Genomic DNA, 23728 nt, shown 5'->3' on the forward strand with positions numbered 1-23728 from the left:
CTTATCAAATCCAGATGAATATTTTTTAGAAGACATAATTATAAAACGAAAAAATAAAAATTTATTTAGAAACTCTATGAACATATAATTAATCAAGAAACAAATTCTTGAATATATTATTCTGAAATCAAAATTATTAAGTCATGCAAATAAAATGATAAACAAAAATTGTTAAATATTTAGTAATTTTAATTACCTAATAAGAGTAACTTGGAGGGTGTGGTTGAGTGGAAGAGACCCATCCATCTTTAACTTTGGTTAAGGGTTTGATCCTCTCTAGGTCAGTTGTCCCCGGGGATTAGTCACTGTGTCTCATGATAAGAAATCGTTTGTCTAATACCTAGTTATTAGTTTTATTTGTGAGATTTGCGTAAATAAGCAGCAAATTTGGTAATGAAATCAAACTAATTAACCTAATATTATATACATAATGCCATGGGGACATAGGATTGCGCAATGTGCACTTGCCGACTTGCGCATCAAGAATAAAGGGTTCCGCCGTTCCGTAATGCTGCATTGCCAACGCTTACACAATATATATGCATTTTTTTTTATATAAATTATGGGGCCCCCAAAAATTGGGGGCCCTGTGCAAAGGCCCTAGGCAGACATGCCCAGGGCCGGCCCTGATTGTTATGGTTAATTTGACTGGTCAATAGGTTACTTCAAGTGTTTCGTAAATTGACTTATTTTATTAACTTATCTATCAATATAATAAAGCAGTAACTTTCTACTAAACACACTTTCCCGCCCATACGATACTGCGTCGTTTTGAGAAGTCAGAATAAAGCTTCGAATTTATTGTCTTCAATCAACGGTTGGCTTTCCAATGTGCATTATACGGCTAATATGTTATGATACCAATGTAATTAAATAGACTTCTGATTATGTAAGACTTCTAATGATAACCTAAATGTAATCTATTTCCAAGACTTCATATATCTATTTACATATATACACCTAAAGACATTCAGATATACACATACATATTGAACAACGTATTTAAAAAAAATGCTTCGAAATAATCAGCATGATGATTCTGATTTCTTTCTTGGAAACTCAAAGGTTTCCATCACTATTCCGGCTGCAAGTAATGCTATCTTCAAATTTCGAATTCCACTTCTTGAGCCTATATAAACCTCTGTGTCAATATTTTTTTACCCACCATTGTTCCATCTCTTCAGTTACATCTCTTCATTAGCAGTCAACAGTATTCAAAATCCCTGCAAATTTAACCATGCCAAGTCAGTATGTTTTGGTTAAAGATATTGTCCCTCTTGATAGAGAGAGGGCCATACGAGTTAGGTGTGTTATAGTTTATGAAATACCGGAAAGGAGAGGCTCGAAAGAGATGAAGAATAGAGAGGTTCTGGTATGCGATCAAGAGGTAAGCACAATTTTTTTCACTGTTAAATTTTCCTGTCTTTCATTCCACAGTATAAAATCTGTTCACTAATCTATCATGCAAGGAACTTTTATTCATATAAACATGCAAAACTCGGATGTAGACAAGTACAAGAATGTCTTCAAGGAAGGGAAGCTCTATTCTATAAAAAAAATTTTGGTGTTCAGCCAGTACAATATGTATAGGACTTGTGATCATCAGTATATGATAAGGTTGAACTACGATACTCAGGTCAAGGCTATAAAATCCAGAGGCTTTCCTACCAACATGTTTCAGCTTAAACCCTATCAATGTCTGAAAGATCCAACTTTAGTGAATGACAAAGTCATGTTTGGTAAGTCATTTCTGTCTGCAATGCTAAATTTTCAGATTTAATTTTTACACCCATATAAATTTGTTTTGTTGGATTACAGATGTAATAGGCAGAGTCATTGAGATACATGCTCCAGTTGACAAAATAATAGGGGGAAAACCAGCTAAACTGATAGATTTGAAGATAGCAGACAATGAGTAAGTTTCACACAATGTATGTATAAGTTCATTAAAATATTTTTCCATTTTACTAACACATTTCAATACAGGGGAAATAATTTGAAATGCACTGTTTGGGATAACCATGTAGCTCCCATGCTACCATTCTACAATTCAGATCTCAAAGAACCTTTAGTTGTGGTGATTCAGCTTTGTAGGGCAAAAATTGTAAATGGTAAGATGTTTAGTTATCCCTAAGATATATTTCTGTTTATTTTTCTGCTTCCCCTAAATCATTATTTTATACATCACTGTTTAATTTTTTTTTTATGTTGTCCTATTAGGTGAAGTCAGGATCACAAGTTCCTATGATGCTACCAAGCTGTACTTGAATTCCTCTTATCAGGAAGTTGAAGATTTCAGGGCCAAGTAAGTTTCTAATTTTTCTTTTTAAATCAAACTTTGTTCAATCTTATTTACAGTACTGTATTCATTGTGTTTGTTTTTTTTTTTTTGGATTGTGTAGGATAACCAATATTCATAGTCCTATAAGAAGTATTAGCAATGCAACAGTTATGTCCCAGTCCACTGGGATTTCTGAATTCAGGAGTGGTGCTCTCACTGTCACTTCAGTTGGTGATTTATTGAAAAACAAACAGGTGAGAATTGTATTCAGTTTACAATATGTCTGCTAGGACTACATTTAATCACTCAATTAGCAGTGTTACTAATTAATTTGTTGCTTCAATGCAGGATGGAGATTTTTATGTCCCTGCAGAGATTGTAGGAATTGAAGGTTCATTTAGATGGATGTACATATCTTGCATGACATCGGGTTGCAACAGAAAACTGAAACCAGATGGAGATGATCTACTGTGTACTAATTGTGATAAAAAGTACAAGGAAGGAATGGCAAGATATCGGGTTAAAATAAGGGTTATGGATAAAGGATTATCATATGCTCCCTTCCTTTTATGGGATAGGGAGTGTTCAGAGTTGGTAGGAATCCCTGCAAACCTCCTCTACAACAAATATAACAAGGTAAGCTAACTATCCTAAACACATCACTGTCTTATTAGATACAAAATATATTTCTTTGTTAACTTTTCCTAAATTGTTTTTGTCTTGGTTATAGGTTTCAGACATTCCAAAAGAGTTGGAATCACTAATTGGAATGTCAATGATATTTAAGATATCATTGAAAATCAGTGAGATGAGGGGAGCCAATCCAGCATATATTGTGATGAGGCTGTTGAGGGATGAAATATTAGTCTCTACCTACTGTTCAAAGCTGAAAGACAACCAAGAGAAGGACCTGATATCTAAAATGATTGATGAGGATGAAGAGGATGATGATGAATCTGATCAGGTAATACTATTTATGTTAGCATTTCAGTTTTTATTTCTTTTTTTTTTCCTACTTTTGCCTAAGTTTGAATAATAAATCACTGATTTCATTTTATAGGAAGCATCCAATGGTGATAATGAGGTCAACAGTCCCACAAGTGTTCAGCAAACTCAGAGTCCAGTGCCTAATTTGGAAGAATGTAATTTGGTTAAGCGATCACTAATTGATCAGTTCTCTTCTTCTGGCAAGGTTAAGAAGACAAAAAATTGAGTGTTAAACCACACGATTTTAGATGTCTGGTCTGTTGGTAAACTATGAGCAAAGTACAGACAATTGTCCACCTTTCTGTGTTGGTTGGAATTTTTGAAGTTTGTTTTTGGGAAGCACCAAGACTTCATAGCACTTTAATAGTGCTAAAGTACTGTATTTGAGTATTTTGGTTTATGTACTTATCAGTTGTCTAATCATCCATGAATGTTTAAACTATTTGGTATTGTATTGTGTATCTATCTGTATGCAGGTTGGATTTGAGAACTCCTAAGGATCACAATCTGATCTCTGAGTTACTAATGTTTTGCTAACAATTTTTTTAAATGGTTGTTTCTATGTCGTAAGCCTAACAAGATTTATCAAGAACCAGCAATAAAGGATATCAGTTTTCAAGCCATCAGAGAAAACCACAAGCAACCAAAGAGTAGCAACAAAAGAAAGTACAACATCAAATTGGATTAAAATGTAGTATAAGTTTTTTTTTTTTTTTTTTTTTTTTTTTTTTTTTTTTTTTTTTTTTTTTTTTTTTTTTTTTGGTATTCTTACCAAGTCTTTGGTAGTTGTAATTTTTCTTATTGTTGAATACTTGCAATTTGTATTATAAAACCTCATCTTATTTTGTGTGCCAAAACATTAAAGCTGTTGTTAGAATTTTTTTTTCTTTACATTCCAAAGATAATCATCTATACTTAAATAATAAACTGCTTAGTAAGTTAAGTGATCTAATGTTAGAGTACCTAAAACAACTTATTAAATACCAAATCATTTAGGAAAGGAACAATCTGCCATCAAACACCCAAAATACATTTTTTAAAAAATATTTAGCTAAAGGAATAAAAACCATTTCTGAAACTTTAGCTAATGTGAGAATCACATTTTAAATAATGTACACATAGAACGAAATTATAAGTCATTTCAAATCTTAAATTATCAATTAGCTAAAGCAATACAGTCATAGAATATATAAAATAATCTAAGAGTAACACTTTATCCACCATTTAGGCATCAGTTTTTGAAGATCATCATTTGCCTATGAAATGAACTTCTTGATAACCAATTTTTTAAAATACTTTACTAACAAAGCAATGAAGTCATATAAATGGATTGAAAGTCATTTTAAATGAATTTTGAACTTAATTCCCTAAAGCAAAACAATTATTAATCTAAGAATCAGAAACTGCTAATCATTTTGGAATCACATTTTTAAGATCATCATTTGCCTATAGAAATAATTGCTTAGTAATAACACATATAGAATTTCAAAGTAATGAACTCATATAAAGGAAATGACAGAAAATTTAAAATGAAATTTGTACTTCATTCCCTAAAGCAAAAAAATCCACATATAATTGTTGGTATAATACTAAGAAATTGTCAATTGTTTTGGAATCAGATTTTGAAGATCATCATTTGTCTATAAAATTAACTGCTTAGTCATACCGTAGAGAAAATGTCAAAGTAATCAACTAATATAATGAATTTAAAGTCAATTTAAAATGAAATTTGGAATTAATTCCCTAAAGAAAAACAATAGACATACAATTATTGATCTCAGATTCAAAAATTTTACAACGTTTTGGCATGAAATTTTTTAGATCATCAATTGCAGATATAATTAACTGCTTAGTAATACCCCATATACAATGTCAAAGTAATCAACTAACATAAAGGAATTGAAATGAAGTTTAAAATGAAATTTGGAATTAATTCCCTAAAGCAAAACAATTCACCCTTGAATTCTTGATCTAAGAAACATAAATGAAACATCATTTTTGCATCAGATTTTTAATATCAGCATTTGCCTACAAATTGAACTTCTTACTAATACCACAGATACAATGTACAAGTAATGAACTCATTTAAAGGAATTCAAAGTCATTAAAATATCAATGACGGACTAAATTCCCTAAAGCAAAACAATCCACATAAATTTATTGATCTACGAATCAGAAATTTTACATCATTTTGCCATCACATTTATAACATCATCATTTGGCAATAAAATTAACTGCTTAGTAATAACACACATACAAGGTCAAAGAACTGAACTATGTGATTAATTGCAAATCCATGGAGGAAGCATATTTTTGGCATCAGATTGAAAAATGGTCTAATAAAAAGAAATTTAGTTAAAATAATGGGATCTAATGTAATGCTGTAGTAATAAGGAATTATCCATCATTTTGGCATCAGATTTTAAATATCATCATTTGCCTATCAAATTAACTGCTCAGAAAAACCACAAATTTAATGTTAAAGTACTAAATACATTTAAGCAAAAATGACCTGATAAAGTCCATAGTATGATAAACTACAAAGCTAATATGTCAGCAATCTCAAAATATCAATTACATCAAAACAGATCATTTTATGCTCTTCCCAAGAGAAACTCAAGAGTCATTTAAATTATTACTGCTAATTCATTTTGCACACAAAACACCCCTTTTTAGACAAACAAGACAAGTTATTAACCAGACCTGATATAAAACCTAAATCTAAACACACTCAGACAGTTCCCCTATTGACAGTTAATGTTTTACAACAAACAAAAATTGCACTCAGTAATCATGCGGAAAATAGTCAGTTCTACAATTATAGGTAGCAAAAGGAAGCAGCCAATTAACACTCCAGGTAACATACGCACATTAAGATCTTATTATTTAAGCATTACCTTTGCCAAATGTTGTTGTATGTACACTGTTTCTACAAGTTTTACCTCTTTACGCCATTCTTACACTGTAAACTTAGTGCTGTTGTCGACAATTTACCTGAAATTAAGGCAACGATGAAAATTTATGTAAAACCCTAACTGCTAAGGTATGTATACATCTATAACGATCTAAATTATAAGAAATCTATACACTAAGTACAATTCAAATTGTTGATGTACATATATATATATATATATATATATATATATATATATATATATATATATATATATATATATATATATATATATATAAAGATAAAAGAGTTCGAAATTTTACCTTGATATTAGGTTTCTCGACACCGTGTTGAATCCACAGATATTAGAAACACTCATCTATAACCTCTTACTCTAAAACACCAGAAATGTAACTTTAACAGTAGATCGGACCTAATTCCCTAAACCGATCTCAGATTTGTTTTTTCTGGTTAGAAAAAGGGAAGATTGTAGGGTGAGCTGTGTGTATAGACGAACAACAAGTAGTTCTACATCGAGAGAGAGAGCTCGGTCAGAATGAAATTGTGCTCGAAATTGAGTTTGAAACCTAAAGAATAGATGGCCATCGCTAAGATCGGAGAGATTCTGCGCGATCGGAGTGAGTGTTAGAGAGAGAGAGAGCTAAGGGATTGACAGAGGTTCTACACTGTCCGAATGAGGTGTCCGGGTAGTCAAAGCCTACAATGGGTTGGGTTTGGGTTTTAGGATCCGGGTATGGGTATTACGGGCGGGTTTGGGTAGGGTATGTGGGCTCATTATTTAATAGGTTTTGGTTAGGGTATAAATGGGCTAAGTATATATTATGTGTTTATTATAATGGGCTAAGTATATATTTTGTTATGGTATAAATGGACTAAGTATATATTTTGACATGTGTTTATTTTGTACATATTATTATACGTAGGGAATAATAATTTTTTTCGCTTATTGTTCTGGATTACTATTGATAGATATTACTTTGTATCTACTTAGGTAATTATTTACTAAAAACAAAGAATTACTATCTAACCCATTTTCTAATATGTTGCAGAAAATGTACATAGTAGAACGGTTGAAAAAAATAGTGATGCTGTCGGAAAAGAGAATCAGACGCACTCATACACGGCAGGAACACCAATGTTCACTTCTAATAGAACTATCACACCAAACACTTCGGTCACGGATGGTAAATCAAAACAATTTAAATTTTAATATATATGGTATTATTCTTTTAAATTCATGTATGTATAATTTTTTTGCTAATGTTTATTTTATTTTCAATGTGGAAAACAAGAACATGTGAGTATAAACCTAAGCGCACATAATATGGAATATACAAAAACCAACAATAAATGCAGAAAATTCGTGCTAGGAGTCAATAGCCCTGTTTTCAATACTGGAAGTAGCGGCATAACTAATGGTACATTCAATTATGTTTTACAATCTATCAATTCTTTTATATAAACTTTTTTCATTTATACCTTCGTCTTTTATGCAATTTAACGGTACAAGGCCAATTATGCCAATCCACAACCACAAGACGACCGCTTTCAGAAATATCAAATGGTAAGGTTATTACTTTGCTTCTTAGAATGTTTCACGCACTTCGATTCTTTGAAAATTATTTTAATAATGTTTTTTTTGTAAGTCAATACGAACGGAAAAATCATCCAAAACACGCAGTTCAGTGCAGACCCAAACGCAACAAATGTGCTTAATAGAGATTTATTTATGGCGTTCGAAGAAGTCTCCAATATTCCAGCAGCATCAACAAACCTAAACGTTACAGCGAATGGTAATTTTTTTAAGTTAATTGCGATTTTTGTTCTTTATTTTAAAGAATCAAGGAAATCATCTTTGAGAAATTCTAAATTTTATATACAGGGTTCAATCAAAATGTTGAAGAAGAAGAAAATCTGACTACTGTATTACAACCGTCAGATGCAAACAAAGGTATGTCTCAAATTTAATTTTATTTAAATAAAAAAATGTTAAGTCTTATTTAATTAATTTAAATAATTGATTTAGTATTTTTCTACTTAGTGGAATACAATGATTTTGGTGATGCCAATAACACATGTCAACATTGCGGGGCGATTTTTTGGCACGAGGAAAGGATAAACAAAACGGTGATTCACGGTACACCCAGATATACAATGTGTTGCAACAATGGTAAAATTCAATTGCCAACAACACAATTGCCCCCGCCGCCGATATATGACCTTTTCTTTGGAGTTGGTGAAAAAAAGCAAGCATTTCTTGAACAACATAAGAACGTACAATAATATGTTCTGCTTTACATCAATGGGTGGTAAGATAGATAGAGATGTGAACAAAAATGGTGGTCCACCAATTTTTCGGATACATGGACAAAACTTCCACTACATTGGTAGTCTTTTGCCTGTGGACGGGAAAAGACCACATTTTGCGCAGTTGTATATATATGATACTAATAATGAATTGATGAATCGTCTCAATTCCGTAAGGTATGTCTATATTTGGATAGGTTATTGTTTAATATAATATCGCATATTAAATAAGCTGCCTTTGTAATTGAACTTATTCAAACGTTTCATGTTATATTAATAGGCCAAACGGTGATCTAAATGACATCCATGAAGAAATTGTCAAGGATATTCAACAAGCGTTGGATGCAAATAATATTTTGGTAAAGTCCTTCAGAATGGCCCGTTCAGAAATAGAAAAAAATCCTTTGGCTGAGGTAAAGATAAAATTGCTTGGTAAGAGATCAAAGGATGCGAGAACTTACAATTTGCCTCAAGTTTCTGAAGTTGCTGCATTAATTGTTGGCGATATGGATGCAAATATTGGTGAGCGTGACATCGTTGTGGAAACAAAGAGCGGCCTATTACAACGAATTAGTGAACTAAACCCAGCTTACTTACCAATGCAATACCCGTTGTTGTTTCCTTACGGTGAGGACGGTTATAGGGAAGACATCCAATTCTCCACATTAAAAGGAAACAGTTCAGGTGGTCGTCAAAGGATTAGTCCGAGGGAATATTTTTCATACCTCATCCAGTCAAGATTATCGCAGGCTTCTACATTACTGTATGCAAAAAGGCTTTTCCAACAATTTTTGGTGGATGCGTATACAATGGTGGAGTCAGGAAGGTTGATATATATAAGGACACAACAAAAAAGTTTGAGGTGCGAAACATATAATTGCTTGAATGATGCATTAACACGCGGTGAAGTGGATCCTCGGACTCAAGGAAAGAGAATAATATTGCCTTCAAGTTTTACGGGTGGTGCTAGATACATGATACAGAATTACCAGGACGCTATGACTATATGTAGATGGGTTGGATACCCGGATCTCTTTATCACATTCACATGCAATCCAAAGTGGCCTAAGGTGAAACGCTTCTTGATTGATCGGAATTTAAAGCCAGAAGACCGGCCTGACATAATATGTAGATTATTCAAGTTGAAGTTGGATGCTTTAATTTCTGAATGCAGGAAGAACAAGTTGTTTGGACCCGTCATTGGAGGTACTTAACTATTTTGTTATGCTTTTTCTATTATTTGTGTAAGCTTTTTTATTGCTATTAACGTTGTTTATATTCTATTTTAACACCCATTTTTCAATGTTAACAGTTATCTATACCATCGAATTTCAAAAGCGTGGCCTACCGCATGCTCATATACTTTTATTTCTCGATAAACAACATGGAGCATCACATGGGATACATTTGGACAACATTATTTCAGCTGAGTTACCTGATCCAATACTAGATCCAGAATACTTCAAATTAGTGGATGAGTTTATGATGCACGGTCCTTGCGGTAGAGCTCGGTTGAATTCTCCATGCATGGCGAAGGGTAAATGTACTAAACACTTTCCCAAAAAGTTTGTTAATGTTTCTACTTTTGACGATGATGGTTATCCTATATATCGGAGACGTGACAATGGTCGTTCTGTGGTGAGAAATGGCATCAACTTGGATAATCGCTACGTGGTGCCACACAATAGGCATTTGTTGTTAAAGTATAGAGTTCATATTAATGTGGAATGGTGCAACCAGTCCCGTTCAATAAAGTACCTGTTCAAATACGTCAACAAGGGTAACGACAGGGTGACAGCAGAGTTCTACCGAAGCAACAGCGAGGAAGATGGACCGCAGATCATTGATGAGATAAGTATGTACTATGATTGTAGGTACATATCTCCATGCGAAGCTGCTTGGCGTTTATTTGGATTTGAAATACAGTTAAGAACACCATCAGTTGAACGATTAAGCTTTCACTTGCCCAATCAACAGAGTGTAGTTTTTGCAGACGATGATCCGGTTGATAACATACTCAGTCGACCAACTATATTACAAAGCATGTTTCTAGAATGGTTTGAGGCAAATAAAACATACCCAGAAGCAAGGAAATTGACATATGCTGAAATGCCCACGAAGTTTGTATGGAAAAAAGATATTAGGAAATGGCAGCCAAGGAAAAGAGGATTTGCAATAGGTAGAGTGTTCTATGTGCCTCCGGCCAGTGGCGAGATCTTTTATTTGCGATGTCTTCTGAATAAATTTCAAGGGCCCACCAGTTTTTCAGATATAAAAAAAGTGAATGGTGTGCAGTACGAATCCTTTAGGGATGCGTGTTCAGCTCGAGGATTAGTAGACGACGATAAAGAATATGTTCATGCTATAGAAGAAGCAGGTCAGTGGGCCACATCTGCGAATTTGAGAAGATTGTTTGTGACTTTGTTGATGTCCAACTCAATGTCACACCCAGAAGTAGTGTGGGAATCTACGTGGAACTCTTTGACTGAAGATGCACAATTCAAGATTAGAGAACAGACTGGACTTGGAGGTATTCAATTCTTTTACAATCTTTCTTCATGTGATGCAATCTACTTTTATAAACACACTTATACTATTTCTTTGATAATTATACCACAGATTTAATTTTATCTGAAGATCAGAAAAAGAATTATGCACTTTCAGAGATACAACTACTTCTGACGACTATGGGAAAGAGTTTGAAAGACTTTCCGTCAATGCCCTTTCCTGATTTACAGAATCTTGACAGAGCAACCAATAGGTTAATACAAGAGGAATTGTCATATGACAGAGATGCAATGAAGGAAGAGAATGATAGTTTGCTGGACCAACTGACTGAAGAACAAAAGGCAATATATGATAACGTATTGCACGATGCTGAGAATGAGGTTGGGGGGTTTTTTTTTGTGTATGGATACGGTGGTACAGGGAAAACCTTTTTGTGGAGAGCATTGTCTTCCGCTTTGAGGTCAAAGGGTGAGATAGTTTTAAATGTTGCATCAAGTGGCATAGCTTCTCTATTATTACCAGGGGGAAGAACAACGCATTCGAGGTTTGCAATACCAATCGCTGTCAATGAAGATTCTACTTGCAATATCAGTCAAAGCAGTCCGTTGGCACACTTGATCATGCAGTGTAGGTTGATCATTTGGGATGAGGCACCAATGATGCATAAATTTTGCTTTGAAGCTTTGGACCGAACTATGAGAGATCTACTGCGTGTTCAAAATCCAAGAAGTTTTGAAATGACTTTTGGTGGAAAAACCGTTGTGTTAGGTGGAGACTTCAGACAAATTTTACCAGTAATTCCAAAGGGCACCAGGCAAGATATTGTGGGAGCAAGTATAAATTCATCATATCTTTGGAGAAGCTGTAAAGTATTTAGGCTAACAAAGAATCTACGGCTTAGGGCATTGCAATCAGATTCAGGAGTTCAAGAGATTGAAGAATATGCAAAGTGGATTGCTAATATAGGTGACGGAACAATTGGTGATTCATTGGATGGAGAGTCTGAGATCAATATTCCAGATAAATTCTTACTCAAGTCAGTGGAGGATCCTATTTCTACAATGGTTGATAGCATATTCCCGGGGTTTCGTACTGGAAATAGAGATGTCAAATATCTAAAAGATTGTGCAATTTTGGCACCAACTTTGGACGTGGTAGATAACATCAATGAATACATGAATGCATATAATACTGCTGAAGGAATGACATATCTCAGTTGTGATTCGGTATGCAAATCTGATTCCAATGTTGACATGCTTGCTAATCTACACACACCGGAGTTTTTAAATGGCTTACGATGTTCTGGAGTGCCAAATCACTCATTGACTTTAAAAGTTGGATCACCGGTTATGCTCTTGAGAAATATTGATCACTCATTGGGGTTGTGCAATGGTACAAGGATGATCATTTCAAAGTTGGCTACTCATGTTTTAGAAGCTCAAATATTGACCGGAACAAGTGCTGGTACAAAGGTATTAATACCAAGGATGTCCTTAACACCGTCAGATCCAAGATTGCCTTTTAAGTTTCAAAGAAAACAATTTCCGCTAATGTTGTCATATGCCATGACAATAAACAAAAGCCAGGGACAAACATTGTCAAACGTCGGATTATTTTTGAAGAGGCCGGTGTTTAATCACGGACAAATGTATGTAGCGGTGTCAAGGGTTAGTAATCCTAGCGGATTAAAAATTTTGATTTGTGACGATAATGTACAATCAAAAAATACGACTACAAATGTCATATATAAAGAAGCTTTCAATAATGTTTAATAAAACTCGCAGTTCATCCTATTACTTTTAATTTTAAGTACTTACATTTTACTTCTTAGATTTATGACCGTGCATCGCACGGGTGCAAACACTAGTTAGGACAATAAATCAAAATTTGAAAAATCAGAATTATGTGGTCCAATGGTATCCGGGTTGGACTTCCATTTGGAAGATTATGAGTTCGAGCCTCAGTTGAGGCGATGGTTGAGAAAGTATATGAAAAAATCTGAAAAGCTAAGAAGAGTAGAGTTTTTGTATTAGTACAAATTGGACAAAAACAAATAGACTATTAGCATCTATTTTTGAAAAATAGATGCTAAACCACACACGGTGGTATTTGTGTAATTTAAAAATATTTAAGATTCATAAAGTAGAGAAGGAAGACGAGGGGCAACTAGTATTTCCAAGGGTTTAGCCTTGGGGAGGGTAACGCTAACGCCCTCCGTCATGTCCACCGCCGCGTGCGACGGCGTACTAAAATCGAAACCTTGAAGCAACCGAGCAACCACGAGGTGGTTCACTTGCATCGCGAAAGTAATCCCCGGGCACGACCGCCGCCCAGATCCGAACGGGATGAACTCGAAATGCTGGCCGCGAAAATCCGCCTCGGACGCGCCGCCTCCGGGCAAGAACCTTTCGGGCCGGAATTCCTCGGCGCCCGCCCACACCTCAGGGTCCCTGTGCAGCTTCCATAGGTTCACCAGCAAGCGCGTTCCTCTCGGAATGTTATAGCCGGCGACGTCGCAATCCTCCGTGGCTACGTGCGGTACTGAGAGCGGCGCCGCTGGGTACAGGCGTAACGTTTCTTTTATGATGGCTTGTAGGTATGGGAGGTTCTTGATGTCGGATTCTTCCACCCATCTTCCGACGCCGACGACGGTGTCTATCTCCTTCTGGGCACGCTGCAGCGCATCTCTGTTGTTGAGCAGTAAGGATAGCACCCATGTCAAGGTGACCGCTGTGGTATCTGACCCACCCACTATTAACGTCTGCACATACAAGTCAAGCCCAATACAATGAGCTCCAAAAACAAAATAAATAAATAAATATAAATATAAATATATATATATATATATATATATATATATATATATATATATATATATAGAGAGAGAGAGAGAAGGGATCAAGGCAGGAAGGACTTTCCATGCCATTGTGCAAAGAAACGCACCTTAAGCATTAAACTGGTACATTTAAAGTACACAACACACAAACAAAACACATTAATCACCGCACAACCGCACGAAAGACACTCAAGCGTACAGGAACTTTATATATATATATATATATATATATATATATATATATATATATATATATATATATATAAGTTCTGGTGCAGGATGTTCTTAGGTGAAAAATGATGTTAGATTTGAATCGTTGATCAAATCTAGATCAACGGGACAAAGGCTCAATTTTTTTTTTTTTTTTTTTAAAAACGCTCGTCCTCAAATGCATCCATGTTCTTCATATTTACTCCAAAAGATAATAACTCTACTATTTTTATTATATTTTGTATCATTTTTTTTCTTTTGAATTAGATAATTTTGAACTTGGGAACCAAAACTGAAAAAATCAACTGTAAAAATGACGCGCTTTAAGAAGAAAAACAACGCACATTAAGAAGGAAAACAAAGCATCTTAAAGGAGGAAAACAATGCACATAAGAAAAATCACGCACCTACAGATTTAGACCGACGTACCTTAAGAAAGAAAACAAGGAACCTAAAGCTTTAGATCGACGGACCTTAAGTTTCAACAATTGACGCACCTAAAGCACAGAAACCACACACCTTAAGAAGGAAAATCACGCACCTAAAGCTTTAGAATGATGCACTTAAGTTTTCAACGCACCTTAAACACACAACACAGAAACTATGCACCTTAAACACAAAAATTAGGTACCTTATGAAGTAAAATCACGCACATTAAATTTGACCTATATGTAAAAAGACCAAATTGCCACCGCGTTTCTTAATCATTATTAATCCTAGACATTGAGTTATGTATATTTTTTGAAAAATATAACGTTATATAGTTTAAATGACGTACCATTATAGTAGCCTTGATTATTGTACGCTTGGTGTGACCATATTCCAATAAGTCGTCGGTGACCACCGAAAGCAAAACGTCGATGAAGTCACGCTCATTCTCCGGCGCTCTCTCGCCGTGCTCATCTATCCAAGCTCCAATAATGGCGTCCATCTCCGCCGCTACCCGCTTCATCGACTTAATCACTCCTTTGATATCCACCCATCTCAACAACGTTACCGGAATCACGTCCGACACAACAGCCTGTCCCGACAGGCTTAATAATTCCGTCACCGCTTTCCTCGACCGATTCGCCTCGTCGTCTTCCACCCCGGCCGTCTTGTACCGCTTGCCGGCGATAATCTTCACGATTAAGTTCAGCGTCAACTTTTCCAGCCAGTGGCTCATGTTTATCATTGCTTCTCCGGTGGCCGGAGATTGGGCGGCGATGACGGCGGAGTGTAATTCTCGGATGCAGGTTTCGACCTCGGAGACTCGGGTATGGCTGAATTTCTCGAGCCGCCGGGCGGAGAGGACTTCCGACATGACAATCTTCCGGATTTTGCGCCAGTACGGGCCGTAACTGCCTAGGCCGAAGCCGGCGTAGTTGAAGCCGAGGTACTCGCCGGCGGATGACTCCGGTCGGCCGGCGAGGGCCTTGTCGTGGGTTGTGAAGCATTCTTTGAGGAATTCTCGGTCGCTGATGACGATGGCGCGGTGCATGCCAAGCCAGAGAGAGAAGATCCGGCCGTGTTTGTCGGTCATGGCGGCCAAGATTCGTGCCAGTGGGATCTGGACGCCGAGTAAATGGAGGTGGCCTATGATTGGCCAGGCCCCCGGGATTTCCGGCGGTAATACTATGTTTCTGTTGGAATTGGGTTGGGACTTCTTCCATAGTGTGTAGAGTAACGCAGATAGTAGAAGCCAAGCTGCAATATGGGTAAGCAAATCCATTATGAAGAAAGAGGATCACTAGCTAGCTAGCTAGCATAGATATATTAACATATTAATGTTTTTGTTCCATTTTATGTCTTACTTTTTCGTCTATCTCAAATATTGAAACATTATGGTGTTAGCACATGCAAGTGGACACGGTTCTATATCTATAATTTATGTATTGTAGATTCATAATTTTTATATTGTAAATTTATAAAATTTATACTTTAAATTCATAATTTTTAAATCGTAGATTCATAATTTTTATACAGTAGATTCATAATATCTGTATTGTAAATTCATAATTTCTGTATTGTAAATTCATAATTTCTAAACTGTATAATTATCAAATTATAAACATATAGTTCTCTGATTTGTGAAAATAGAGTTCAACAATTGAAATCTAAAGTATAAATTTTATGAATCTATAATATAAAAAATATGGATATAAAATCGTGCTCACCTTACAAGGTGGAACGTGCTCACAGCATAATTTGTCCAATTATTGTTTACTTTCCAAAAATTAACATTATTGTATTTTTATTGTCTCACTTTACCCTTTCAACTTTTGTCACAGGCCCACACGCACTCATTAGTTCTCAACAATTCTCATCCACTCAAACTAAATTTGCTTCTTATCCTCTCAAGAATCGTTTGGAAGAACCATGGAAAATACTTAGATGGTATCTGAATTTGATAAAAGGATAAAAGAAAGAAATAGATAAACATCATAGCCCCTTATAAAATTAAACAATCAAAACATGTCAAATTACAAGGAGTACAAAATGAGAATATGAATTAAGAGTATATGTAGAATTACTCATACATAATACACTATTCTTCCTAGTTCCTTCCATGTCTCTTCATTTCCAAATCAAGGAAATAAACTTTGGCAGATATGGGCATCAACAACTATTCATACTATTCATTTCTTATAGTCTCTTAAACTGATATTGCACTCATTCCAATCTCCGATCAATTTTATGAAGTGTAATTTTTTTTTTTTTAAAGAGCTTAAGAACTTTATAACTCTCTTAAAATACACATCCTCCAAATGTCTTTTAACAGAACAATGCCTCACCCACAAACTCCCATGAGGCTGTTGACATTTGCAACTCAATAGTGACAATCCTCTCCATAATTCAAATTTATATACATCACTACTCTATATAGTATTTGTTGAAGAAAAAAGAATAAATGTCTATGGATCATGAGATGAAGAAAGATGAAGAAATGAAGCAAAATTGTCAAAAAAGTACAAAGAGCATAAATAAAAATGGAGTTAACTTTTTGAGACAAATTAAATATTTCGGGAGATAAGGAGTATTATTTTATTGGGCGAAACAAGAAATAACATTACACAAATTAAAGAAGATCGCACTGCACGCCATTGATATGGCCAAGAGTTTACACCTGAAGACTAGAGTCCATAGAAGCTGGGCGGCAGGCGAGGCGTGATGACGACATCCAACGCCGTCGCGCGCGGCAGAGTAATCCCCAAACCCTCGCTCATATCCAGCGGCTTTTCCGACGGCGTCTCGAAATCGAATCCCTGAATCAACCGCGCCACCGTGAGGTGCGACACCTGCATCGCGTACGTGTTCCCGATGCAAGACCTCCTCCCGCCGCCGAACGGGATGTACTCGAAGTTCCTCCACGGCGCATCCGCCTGCGCCGCCGTCAGGAACCTCTCCGGCATGAACCTCTCGGGTTCCGGCCAAATCCGCGGGTCCCGATGCACTTTCCAGGCGTTCACGTACAGATGCGTCCCTTTCGGAATGTCGTAACCGCCGACCTTGCAGTCCTCCGTCGCCGCGTGCGGCGCGTACGTCGGCAACGGCGGATACAACCGCAGCGTCTCTTTCACCGCCGCTTGAAGGTATTCCATGTCCTTAATGTCCCCGTCTTCAACCCACCTTTCTTTGCCGACTTTTGAGTCTATATCCTCCCGGATACGCTTCATTGCATCGGGGTGATTCACTATCAACGACAATAGCCATGTCAAATGCACCGCCGTAGTATCCGACCCATCAATGATCATACTCTGCATGCATAAAATGAGACATAACGATTAAAATTAGAGCAAAAATGTATAAAAAAGAAGAAAATATTAGGGCATGCAATATCATATCAGCCAAATTGGTCTGTTGACTTGGTTACGATAATGTTTCAAGTTTAAAGAAGCAACCTATTAACCTTTTTAGTTTGAATAATAACTTAGATTATATTCAGTAATTATTTATCTACTAGAGTCACAAAACAAGATTTACCCACTTTTAGAAATCCTTTGTCCGCTAGAATCATCACAAAATAAGATTTACCTAAGGATGACCACGGTTCGGTTCAAACCGTAACTGATAATGTAGTAATCGACGAATTTAGCGACGAATGACCACGGAATTGAACCGAACCAGTTCCTAACCGGAACCAATAAGGTTCCGGTTAAGGTTCTTGAAATATTGGAACCGGAGAAAAAAACACATAGCATTAGTTGGCAGCTTCAAGCTGCCTGGCATACTGCCGCGATGGGCAGTGGGTCCCCCTGGCGCAAAGGCCAATTTTTGGTCATCTTGGCCTTTGCGCCAATTTGGCCAATAACATGGCCTAACTTTTTTTTTTTTTTTTTTAAAAAAAAAAAATCCGGTTAGAATCGTCGGTTCTAGAATCGGAATTGAAACCTTTATATAAAGTTCTGGTTCTGATTTTTTTATTTTTAAAACCGAAATCAGCGATTTTGTCCGAAATCAAAATTGTAGTCACCTCTAAATTTACCAACACCACCCGTTGCCCAAAAAATGAAAAAAAAATAGTTAAATATTGACTGCAACCCTAGTCAAATTGGTAACGATTGACTTGGTAACCCGCCACCACAAGGTTCCAAGTTCAGACTTTTGATGGGAGCCACCTATTTATTTCATTGTAGTCTTTTTTTAGCTAGAGTTGCAAGGCCACACCCGTCACCCAAAAACGAAGCTGCAACCCCAATCAAATTAGTCGAGTTATTGACTTGGTAAGTTCTAAGTTAAAACTTCCTATAAGAGCCTGTAACCTAGCTGGTTTACCTCTTTCTAATCCTTTAACGAGTCACGGTTCACCCCATTCACCAAAAAAACAAAAAAATTAGTAAAGGCGTATACAGACCAATCCTGTTGCCTTGATGATTATTTCAGGAGGATAAGCAAGTCCCCGAGCAAAGTCGTCGTCGATCATAGAAAGCATGACGTCGATGAAATCTTGATGATCATTCTTCCCGGACTCGTTCGCCGCCGACGACCGCTTCCGCCGCGCGTCGACGTGCTCGTCCAACCACCGCTGAAGAATGGTGTCCAGTTCTTTCATAATCCTCCCCATATCCTTAACCACCCGGCGCTGAAACTCCACCCACCTGACGATCCAGAACGGAAAAGCATCTCCGAACACGAACTGCCCGTTAAGGTACATGAATTCCTTAAACACCTCGATGATATGCTGCGCCTCTTTGTACTCATCGCAATCGTCGTCTTCCTTCACCTTAAACTTGAACCGCTTCCCGGCGACAATCTTCACGATCAAATTCAACGTCAACTGCCCGAACCACTCGCTCATGTCTACGGTTTTCGCCGAGGAAGAGCTTGTGATCAGCATGTAGAGCTCTTTCAGGCTCGTCTCCACCTCCGACACGCGGAGGTGTCTGAGCTTCTCGAGCTTCTGCGACGACAGCAACTCCGTCACGGCGAACTTCCGCATTTTCCGCCAGTACGGGCTGTCGGTGTCGAGGCTGAACACGGCGTAGTTGTAGCCGAGGTATTTCGCGACCGCGAAATCCGGGCGGGCCGCCATGACTTTGTCGTTGGTGGTGAAGCAGTCCTTCACGGCTTCCCAGCTGCTAACCACCAGGATCCGGTACATCCCAAGGCGGAGGGTGAAAACGGAGCCGTATTTATCCGCCATCGCCGCCAGTTTCCGGCCGAGAGGAATACCCCCGCTGCCGAGTAGGCGGAGGTGGCCGAGAATCGGCCGCGCACCGTCAACTTCCGGCGGCAGAGTCTTTTTCTTGGTGAATGAATGAAAAATCTTGGATCTCCATGAAAGGTAGAGCAAGGCAAAGAGAAAGCAAAAAGTGGCTAAGAAAGTTGGAAAATCAAGAACCATGACTAACGTTGTAATTGATCCAGATGAGTTTAATGTGAATGATTCTTCGTTCTTGGGAGTGGATTTATAGTGGTAGAGAACATAGATAATATTCCCACCCATTTTATCATTGGTCAAACAACTTTTTTTTTTTAATTATTTTTTAATTTTTTGTTTTGTTTTAATAATACTTTTTTAGTTTTTACACATATAAATTTTGTATACTAATATTAAATTAAATAACTTCAGTCTAACAGAATCAGACACATAAAATAAGATGGATGGGTAATTGTTTTGCCTACAAAAGGCAAAATTCCTTTGTTTTAGAGCTTTACATTCCTGCCCGACAAGATAATCGAAATGTAAGTCATAATAACTTAGTGGGTCATTAAGGGGAGGACCAGTGCCTAGTGTCCTTTAAGTGTAACGTTCACACTGTTACTGTCAAATAGTGTCCATAATTTACCAATTAAGAATCAATTAAATTGTCCATACTGACCAAAAAATAATTGTCTTATTGTTGGAGTTGTCAAGATTGTGGTTAACTATTCCACGAGCGGATTTTCTCCTAATTACTAATTAATTAATTATTTAATGATAATATATATTAAAGAAAATTACGTTAACAACGCTTCAACTATCTTACTTTGTTTAGACTTGTCAAGATTGTGCATGATTAAGAGGCTTGCAACTAATTACACTCCTAAGTCTCCTAACCTTCATGGCCAAAACTTGGAGGGTGTTAAGCATATATCTGGATGACATTCTTTATATTAATTTATATGTTCTAAATGTGTTGTTGTACATTAGTAATTGTTGTAAATTCCTGCTATCTCTTCATTAATAAAACATAGTTTGTTTTACATGGTATCAAAAGCTTGAATTTCCTACTGAAAGTTTTTTTTTTTCCTATCTCTAAAGCTTTATCAATAGCCTCCACTCCTTCCTTACCTGGTGTTGTTGCTCCTGCAATCACCAATGAACCTACAAACTTTCCTATTAAACTCACTATCACAAATTTTTCTGTCCGGAGACGTCAAGTCTAATCCACTCTCATTGGCTTTATTAATCTCCTCAGCTATATTGACAGTTCTACTACCGATCCTGCTCAAACCATCACAAACTCACCCCATCTAATTTGGTTTCGTCAAGACCAGATAATCATTAGTGTCCTTCTAGGGAATTGTTCAGACACAATCCAACCGCTAATATATTCGACTATGATAGCTCATGATGCCTGGCAACGCTTGTCGGGTGTAGTAGTTAAGTGGAAGGACTCACCCATCTTTAACCAAACGTTAAGCATTTGATCCTAAATTTTGGATATGCAGGTATTTACCATTAAATTAGGATGAATTACTGTGTTCGACGTGGAAATACTGGGCTAAAAAAAGGTGTGAGAATTGAAAAAAAGAAAAATGTAATTAAGTGCGAAGCATTTACGTGCAGTGTATTAAAAGTTGCAAACTGCCCTTTTCAGGGTATTTATAGGCTTTATAGCATTGAATGTCCCCAGGTAAATTAGGAAACTAGATTGACTACGACTCCAGAGAAAGAGATTAAGGATCGATGATGCGTTTACTAATGGAGAACATGAGAAATGTAAACAGAAAATACATTTAATTACTTTTACATGCATGAAATAATTAAGGATATGAACACACCTCAGTTTAGAATCATAATGTAAAAGGTTCCCGTTCCGGTTTATTAAAATTGAGAATTGGAATCAATCGTGCCCGTTCTAAATTGAGAAAAAATTAATTGTTGAATTTATAATATTTTAAAAATAAAGAATAGAATTTACTAAAAAAAAAAAAAAAAAAAGTTCAAACTAGCAATTTAAATCGGAACTTGAACATTCCTAAAAAGTTTTGGTTTCAATTTATCATTTCTCAACTGCTATTAATATGAAAAGATTAACATTCTGAACTGTTTTTAAAAGTATATCATTTTTCTTATCAACAATATAATATTTTTTAGATTTGTCATTGAGTATATGATGCAGGGACAGCAGGGTCCCATGGCATATTATTGCATTTCAAGCTTATACCACAGACTGGACATCACATTGAGGAGGACATATATATGAATTGAAGTGACCATTGAGGATTTGAGGCAACAAAATATTGTGATGAACAGTGAAGTTGCTCAATCTTCACTGGGTGTACGTGGGCACCTCGCCATATCACCTTCATGAAACATTATATTAATTAATGTAAATATGTAATATACAAAAATGACAGATTTTAGAATTAGGAAGGGAACATTGCATATATCACGTTAATGAAGAGTTTTATTTTGTAGAAACACGTGAAGAGTATTATATTACTTACTATTACTAAAATTTCAATTTTGTAATAATTATCAAATGACTCTGGACTTAAAAGTTTTCAATAAATATAAAATTGATTTTTTTTGTTTTGTTTTTTTACTAAAATCCTCAACCATTTATATAAACTTGATAGACCGTTGAGATCAATTCTCACTTTTTACAATAATAAGATCATATTCTAATTTAATCATGCTCATATATATATATATATATATATATATATATATATATATATATATATATATATATATATATATGATCAAGTTCCCGTGCGAACAGTGCTTCCCGTGTGGCTGTGCGGGCACTCACCACTAGGTACACATAAATGCACCACAAAGTGTACAAAAGTGCACAATTAGATGTGGTGCATATTTTTGGGTGTGTGGTGCATTGTTGCATTTCATTGTGGTGCATTTTTACGTACCTAATGGTGAATCCACAACAACCGCACATAAAACACTATCCGTATTTGAACACACACAATATATATATATATATATATATATATATATATATATATATATATATATATATATATATTCCCTCTCACCACCATCCATTTTCAGTACTGATCAAACATCATTCATCCATTTTCATTGCTGAGTAGGACCCATTCATCAATTAAATGTGTTATCTTTTTTTTTTTTTTTTTTTTTTTGGAAACAAACGGAAACTATTCATTAATATCAGAAAATAACAGGTTACAAAGATAAGAAGGAGGGTTGACAAACCACTCCGTACAACCAGACCTAAAAACGGACTGCCTCGCTAAGACGTGGGCTACCCGATTTGCTGATCGCCTAACAAATGATAGAGTGACTTGAGGGAGATCCCTCAAGATAATCTCAATATCTCTAATGATAAGATGGAAAGAAGAGTCTCCTCTAGGATTTTTTAAACTCTGCACTACAACAAGAGAGTCAGTCTCCACTTGAATTTTCTCATAATTCTTCAGCTTAATCCACTCCAGAGCATCTCTGATTGCTGCACATTCAGCTTCTCTTGGCGAAAAGGTTCCAAGCCGTTGGAGCCCTCTAGCAGCCACAAAACTGCCATGCTCATCTCTTAAAATGCTGCCAAAGCCCATTCTTCCGCTATCTGTATCGATGGCCGCGTCCACATTAAGTTTCAAGAATCCTTGAGGAGGCTTCGACCACTTCATATCTTCCGCAAACCGAGTGTGACCATGCATGTTCGTAGGAATCGAAGCTTTGCTCCACTCTTCAAGGAAGTTTCTAGCCTTAGTGATGATGAGGCGGGCCGATTGGGATTTGTTGCCGTTCCAAACTTTGTCGTTTCTGTGTTTCCAAATTTCCCAGCAAGTAGTGATCATCAGGCAGAGTTGGCTAGTGGATAGGGACTGAGCAAACTGATGGAAGCAGTCCAGGAACGTCGGTGCAGTAGGTATTGGTGTAGGAAAGCCTAGCAAGGTCCAGCACTCCTTTGCTAATCCGCATTCAATAAACAAATGATATGAAGATTCTGCATCTTTGTTGCACACAGCACAAATGTCATCACATTGCACCTTCTTGGTCTGTAGTAAGGTCTTT

General features: G+C 36.4%; 4 protein-coding genes across 4 annotated transcripts; 2 read left to right on the forward strand and 2 right to left on the reverse strand.

Moving 5' to 3' along the window:
• The first annotated feature begins 1237 nt into the window (after nt 1-1237).
• On the forward strand, nt 1238-3765 carry LOC109173497. Its single transcript, XM_019322735.1, has 10 exons — nt 1238-1387; nt 1637-1739; nt 1819-1915; nt 1987-2111; nt 2221-2305; nt 2403-2535; nt 2630-2917; nt 3012-3245; nt 3342-3473; nt 3745-3765. The coding sequence occupies exons 1-10, from the start codon at nt 1238-1240 to the stop codon at nt 3763-3765; spliced, it is 1368 nt and encodes a 455-aa protein (XP_019178280.1).
• Nucleotides 3766-8484: 4719 nt separating this feature from the next.
• On the forward strand, nt 8485-9703 carry LOC109173499. Its single transcript, XM_019322736.1, has 2 exons — nt 8485-8666; nt 8770-9703. Exons 1-2 carry the CDS (start codon nt 8485-8487, stop codon nt 9701-9703), a joined length of 1116 nt encoding a protein of 371 aa, XP_019178281.1.
• Nucleotides 9704-13122: 3419 nt separating this feature from the next.
• On the reverse strand, nt 13123-15812 carry LOC109173797 (cytochrome P450 CYP82D47-like). Its single transcript, XM_019323099.1, has 2 exons — nt 14822-15812; nt 13123-13758 (listed from the first exon to the last, which is right to left on the reverse strand). Exons 1-2 carry the CDS (start codon nt 15752-15754, stop codon nt 13126-13128), a joined length of 1566 nt encoding a protein of 521 aa, XP_019178644.1. The 5' UTR covers nt 15755-15812; the 3' UTR covers nt 13123-13125.
• A 1191-nt stretch (nt 15813-17003) lies between these two features.
• On the reverse strand, nt 17004-19947 carry LOC109173795 (cytochrome P450 82C4-like). Its single transcript, XM_019323098.1, has 2 exons — nt 18878-19947; nt 17004-17780 (listed from the first exon to the last, which is right to left on the reverse strand). Exons 1-2 carry the CDS (start codon nt 19865-19867, stop codon nt 17157-17159), a joined length of 1614 nt encoding a protein of 537 aa, XP_019178643.1. The 5' UTR covers nt 19868-19947; the 3' UTR covers nt 17004-17156.
• Nucleotides 19948-23728: the final 3781 nt, after the last annotated feature.

The sequence above is a fragment of the Ipomoea nil genome, unplaced genomic scaffold (genome assembly GCF_001879475.1).
Source record: "Ipomoea nil cultivar Tokyo-kokei standard unplaced genomic scaffold, Asagao_1.1 scaffold0482, whole genome shotgun sequence".
Classification (NCBI taxonomy): domain Eukaryota; kingdom Viridiplantae; phylum Streptophyta; class Magnoliopsida; order Solanales; family Convolvulaceae; genus Ipomoea; species Ipomoea nil.